The sequence below is a fragment of the Sphaerodactylus townsendi genome, linkage group LG06 (assembly GCF_021028975.2).
Source record: "Sphaerodactylus townsendi isolate TG3544 linkage group LG06, MPM_Stown_v2.3, whole genome shotgun sequence".
NCBI lineage: Eukaryota > Metazoa > Chordata > Lepidosauria > Squamata > Sphaerodactylidae > Sphaerodactylus > Sphaerodactylus townsendi.
The window spans coordinates 43992743-43998840 of record NC_059430.1 but is presented as its reverse complement, the minus strand read 5'-3'; the positions used below and the strand labels follow the sequence as shown (position 1 = coordinate 43998840).

General features: G+C 47.7%; 2 protein-coding genes across 2 annotated transcripts; both read left to right on the top strand.

Annotated features, from left to right (window-relative positions):
• Positions 1–3396: 3396 nt before the first annotated feature.
• Positions 3397–5017, top strand: LOC125434468 (histone H1-like). Its single transcript, XM_048499888.1, has one exon. The coding sequence runs from the start codon at positions 3462–3464 to the stop codon at positions 4113–4115; it is 654 nt and encodes a 217-aa protein (XP_048355845.1). The 5' UTR covers positions 3397–3461; the 3' UTR covers positions 4116–5017.
• A 154-nt stretch (positions 5018–5171) lies between these two features.
• LOC125434469 (histone H2B 7-like) lies at positions 5172–5737 on the top strand. Its single transcript, XM_048499889.1, has one exon. The coding sequence runs from the start codon at positions 5285–5287 to the stop codon at positions 5663–5665; it is 381 nt and encodes a 126-aa protein (XP_048355846.1). The 5' UTR covers positions 5172–5284; the 3' UTR covers positions 5666–5737.
• The last annotated feature ends 361 nt before the right edge of the window (positions 5738–6098 follow it).

The following is a 6098-nucleotide window of genomic DNA, read 5'->3' as shown; positions in this document are numbered from 1 at the left end:
GCTATGAGGGGAAATTGATGAAACTTGGAAATGTGTTGAATGTTGTTCTACCTTTCCTACAGGGAGTTCAGGATGGCAGGCATGATTCTCTCTCTCCCCCTCCCAACTTCTTGGTGACTGTCTCCAGTGAGGCATACACTGCAGACTTGCTGAAGTTTAAGCTTTGAGCATCTACCTTTCAAAAGCCTAACTAGTTGGTCAGATTCTTAGGACAATTTAATTTCTGCATGTATTTTCCCTACCCTGAATATTTGTAAGGTAAACTCAAGGTATCAAAAGGAGCTTAGTTTCCATAGTACTCTGCTCTTAGTTTTCACAGTACTCTGGGGGTACATATTCAAGAACCTCCATCTGCATTTTCTCTTCTTGCAGTGTCTTGAAGGGACTTGTTCATAATGGGAGTGTTCTTTCTACAAATGCAAAGAAAACCCAATCATCCTGAATGTGCTCAAATAAGGCAGAGAGATCCATCCCCCAGTGTTAAATCACTGTTCCCTCTCAGGAAGTGAAAGGTTGGGACAATTTTCTGGGCCTCTGGGAGGGATTACTCTTTGAAACTCTACCTAGAAATTGAAGATCTATACTTAAAGTAAGTTGAAAAAAGATGCGTGGAACTGCCCTGGAAATGCTAGCAAAATTGTTTCTGCTCAATGGCAGATAATCTTTTGCAAACAATGCCTGCTGCAGCCTATTTATTGAATCAGTTTGAGTCCCCTCTGGCCAGTCACTCAGAATGGGCATCTGATTTAGGGCTAATGTGGCTCGACGCTGTCTGGGATACATGCAACAAAAAAGGTGGCCGGGATAAAACACATTTAAGTGGGTACGACTATTAAACGACTGATGGACTCCGGTTTTGAACAGCACCCGGGTAAACGTAACCAGGAGGCAGCCTTGCTTCCTACTGGTTGGATCAGCAAGCACATTCCGAGTAACAAAAGCCTCTCTTGCCTCTCACGTTACATTCAGTAAACCTTCCTCTGCCTAAAAGAGCTATTCGGACAAGCTATGAACCGCAGGGTGACACGGTGCACAGTAAAAGGCTGTGACCGATCCCATGTGCCGACAGTCCGTCTCGATCCTCCCTACTCCCTCTCTTCCCTGCCCACACTCCAAGCTCAGGGGAACAGGGAATGGACTCTGGCCCAAGAAGCTGCTCTTAAAGGCCGCTGGGCGCAGAGGAGCCCTCCCGCCCTCTCCCCCGCGGACGTCTTTGGGCAGGATGGCCACCCTCTTGGTGTGGCTGGCGCACAGGTTGGAGGCTTCGCTGGCCTCCTGCAGCGCCGTCACGGCCGAGCTCTGGAAGCGCAAATCGCTCCTGAAGTCCTGCGCGATCTCGCTGGAAGGGCCACTTGCGGGTCAGCAGCTCCGCCGACTTGTGGGAGCGCCGGACTTCCAGCCACTTGCGGCTCCCCCGGTCCGCTCGGGACCTAGGCTGCGCGCAAGAGGACAAGAGGATTGCAGAGTCCTTTCTAGCCCGACTCTGTATCTGGATTGGCGGAGAGTTGGAAAACAATCCCCATTGGAGAGCGTCTGCATTTGAAATCTCGCGCTTTGCTGCGGGAAATGGGCTCTGTCTTGTCTCCGCTGTCACCTTCTTTCTGCCTGGTCTGGCGACGTACCTGGACGCGACCACCTCTCCGCACATCCAGTCCTGATTCTCCGGCTGTCTTATTTGGGGCGTGAACTGAGCAGGGGTTGAGGGTTTCCTTCATGAGAAAATCCCTTTTGCCTCGTTTCAGCTCCCTTCCAGCTTCTAGGCTGGTTTACAAGGTCTCTTGTAGCAAGTGTTTTTGCAACTTTCTGACCATTCGTACTTTCTGTAATCTAGATCTATTTTTTAAAAATCTATATAGGTTTCAGGATGGAGATCTAACTGCTCTGAAAACCCCAGGCTTCCCCTTCTTATTTCATTGGAGAACAAAACACAGATTCCTCCATCTGAAAGCTTTAAGCAAATCCGGGGTTAAAATCCAAATTAGGCAGGGTCCAGGAACATCCAACTTCGGTAGGAGGTGATTGACAGTCACATTTAAACTCTCATATTGAAATGCACTTTGAACTGGCTGAATCCATTGGGACATAAACCCCACTTAACTCAGTAGGACTCATTTCTAAATAAAGTACAGTATATAGGACTGCCCTGGGAGGGAAACTTTTCTCACAAAAACGTCACAGAGAAGTATTTTTATTTATTGAAGACATTTATTAACCGACTTTCTTCCATATTGTGCTCAAGGCAACTATCTAGTTACTCAAGTTATATAATAATTAAAATTAAAATTGCTGATGTTCAATAGACTTTGGAAGAAGCTTTTAACTTAAAGGGTTGTTCTGAGCTCTATAGAATGCATAGGAGATGTCTTTCATTTTCAAGTCCAATTGCCACCTTATCTGAAAGCCTGGTTAATATTATTATTTGCTTTCAAGGGGTTAACTCTGAAGGAGGGATACATTTGTATGCTTCCTTATCTTTAGAATGGTATCCTACGGTTGCACAAGACACTAAGAGGTTCGATTCAGTTATAGGAAAGCAGTGCTGGACAGAAGAGTCGATCATGTTTGATATGTTATTGCTGCTTAATATGGATGTAGAACCAGGACAACGGTTAATAACCAGATCGAACTCTGTGTTGGATTGTAACTCAATTTAAAAAATTTAATTGCGAAGGTTCTTATCAAATTGAACCTCTGCTCTAGCTTTGTCTCAATGGAACTTCAGGTTGTCGTGTCGTGTACTTTTACATTCTGGATGACACTGAATTAAGCATTTTGGGGATCTTATACAATTATGTACACATCACACTAACCCTTCGAATAGTGTGCATGTTCTTTACAATATTTTAGTACAATATTTAACCCCTTTTCTTCTGTGATGGGTGAATTGGTAAGGTTTGGCTACTATGCAATGGTGACTGCACTTTGTGGAAGTTTGTGTTACCTCCGTTTCCTTGAAACCCATTTACAATAAGCACACGAATCCAAATCACCCACAGCAGGTCCCGAGACAGGCATTAGTGCCTGAAGATATGATCTGCACAGTTTTTCGGGTATTTTTGACAATTACATGGCTTTAATTTACAAAGAAAAACAAAAGTTTCTCTCTGGCGAGGTCTTCCCAGCCGCTGCATCCAACACTTAGGAGCCCTTTTAAAATCGTTACGTTTGGTTTTGCCGCTCCAAAAACCGCATGGGTGCTGACGGCCCTCTCCTGCTCACTTCTGTGTAAAGAATTGATTCTTTGGGAGCCGATATTGTGCAAAATTTACAGTTTATTAACTCGAAAGAAACACAAACTGATCGGTCGGAAGAGTCCTCTCTGCCTTGCAGCGGGGCGGGTTTTGCGGCGGACCAATCACGAGGCGGCTCTTCTCTATAAATAAACAGCGGCTGACCTACTTGAGTTCACTCACTTTTCTCTCCGTTGGTGATTTCGTCGCGAGGTGGTCTTTCCTGCTGTCATGTCTGAAACAGCCCCCGCCGTGGCTGTCGCCGCCGCCGCCCCGGCCCCGGCCTCCAAGGCGCCGGCCAAGAAGGCTAAGAAGGCGGGTGCCGCCAAGGGCCGCAAGGCGTCGGGCCCCAGCGTCACCGAGCTCATCACCAAGGCGGTGGCGGCGTCCAAGGAGCGCAAAGGCGTCTCCCTGGCGGCCCTCAAGAAGTCTCTGGCGGCCGGAGGCTACGATGTGGAGAAGAACAACAGCCGCATCAAGCTGGGGCTGAAAAGCCTGGTTGGCAAAGGCACCCTGGTGCACACCAAGGGCATCGGCGCCTCCGGCTCCTTCAAACTGGGCAAGAAGTCCGGCGAGGGCAAGGAGAAGCCCGCCAAGAAGAAGCCCGTCAAAGCCAAGAAGCCCGTCGCCAAGAAGGCCGCCGCCGGGGCAGCCAAGAAGCCCAAGAAGGCCGCCGCGGCTGCCAAGAAGAGCCCCAAGAAGCCCAAAAAGCCCGCGGCCGCCAAGAAGGCGGCAAAGAGCCCCAAGAAGGCCAAGCCCGTCAAGCCCAAGAAGGTCGCCAAGAGCCCGGCCAAAGCCAAGGCGGTGAAGCCCAAGACGGCCAAAGCCAAGCCCGCCAAGTCCAAGGCGGCCAAGGGCAAGAAGGCGGCGCCCAAGAAGAAGTAGACGATGAGACCTCCCCCCCACCATTTACCAGTCCGTCTGTCTTTCAAAAACCCAAAGGCTCTTTTAAGAGCCACCCACTCGGTCCAAAAAAGAGCTGGCCGCCACTTGGCCGAAGGAGGCAATCCCTCCTCTTGGAGTCGCCCTTCCTTCACCTGCCTGCCATCGAGCCTACTTAGGTTAGCTTCTCATAGACTGAATTTCACGGCGGGGGAGGGGAGGGATGTACTTTGCCACGAAAGTACAAGGAGAAGCGGGAGGGGAGCCCCAGATCACAGCAGTTCGTATGGTGAATTATGATTAATGTTTTTGGGAGGGGGAGTAATTTAAACTTCGGCGAGAGAACATGAAGTGAATAAGCGGGGTGGGGGTGGAGGGAATGTCAAGTACTACGTACCTCCCCTTAAAGCATGACCTGTCAAGAGCTTTTTTTTCGCGCAGTGAACTATTTGAATATAATCGGACCTCAGCATTCTCCCGGACAGGTGGCACATGAGCGCTATGTGTTTCCCTCCTGTCCTGTTTGGGGTTGGGGAATATTTACTATTTCAACGCTCACTGAGCTAAGCGGGACTCAAGGGGGGGGGGGGGGAAGCGTGTGTAGGATTGGGTTTCTTTTATATGAGAAAAACTTTCGAGTATAGTATCCGAATCTATTTCTAGTATTAATGCACGTTGACAGCCGCTGTCAGAAGGAACAAGATACTTTTTCGGCGGGAATGTGTTCACATGATCATATATTGTCAATAAAGAACTCTTATTGTGTGTAGTAATTTATCATACTTAAAGCATGTTTACCGTAGTCCCGATTTAACTCAGAAATTATTTTTACGACCGAGTGAAGAGAAAGTGCGATTTGCGAAGCGGCTGTCGAAATAATTAGTAAAAATGATTTTGTGAATGAACATTGTTTTACGCGGTGTTTATTTACCAGCCCTTCATTTGTCGTAGGAGTCAATACAACTTGTGATTGGCTGAAATAGAGACAGCCTCTCAACCAATCGGCATTAGATATCAAGTTGTCCAATCAGAGACGATAATTGATAGGTTTATAACTAACGCTATGCCTTATCCAATAAAAAGAGAGGGCTAGAAGCCTCTGATTTGCATAACGTCCATATAAAAGGAAGTTGCACCTCGACTGTCGCTAGAGTAGAGTCTGGGTTGTCAAGATGCCGGAGCCGGCTAAATCGGTCCCTGTTTCCAAGAAGGGTTCTAAGAAAGCGGTAACGAAGACTCATAAGAAAGGCGATAAGAAGCGGAAGAAGGTTAGAAAAGAAAGTTATTCGATCTACGTGTACAAAGTCTTGAAGCAGGTTCACCCGGACACGGGCATTTCTTCCAAGGCCATGAGTATCATGAATTCTTTTGTGAACGACGTTTTCGAGCGTATCGCTGGCGAAGCCACTCGTTTAGCTCATTACAACAAGCGCTCCACTATCACTTCCCGAGAGATTCAGACGGCGGTGCGGCTCCTGCTGCCGGGAGAGCTCGCTAAGCACGCGGTCTCTGAAGGCACAAAGGCCGTCACCAAATACACCAGTTCCAAATAAACCGCCGCTTTTGAGTCTAGCCCAAACGGCTCTTTTAAGAGCCACCTACCCCTTCAATGAAAGAGAATTTGTCACTGCAGAAACGCTCGTTTTTTTAGGTAATAACTCAGGTAAAGCCAATCATACAATATGCTGCTTCACTAAGTGGGTATATCTTACAGGGCTTACTTCCAGGAAGCCGTTTTTAGAACGACAGCATAACGATTTCAGTACAATAGGGGGTGTTCTCAAAGTCAATACGAAATCAAATATTTTCCTAAAAAACGGGTTCGCAGTGAGAGTACAGTCATTGAGCTTTATGAGCCATATAAGCTGGTTCAGAGTGCGTTTACTTACACTTGTATAGGCGCATGCTCTGCAGCCACAATTGCACAACACGGGAAGAAGCCTTTGCTTCCTCGGAACGTCCGTTAGAATTTTGAAATTCGCGCGC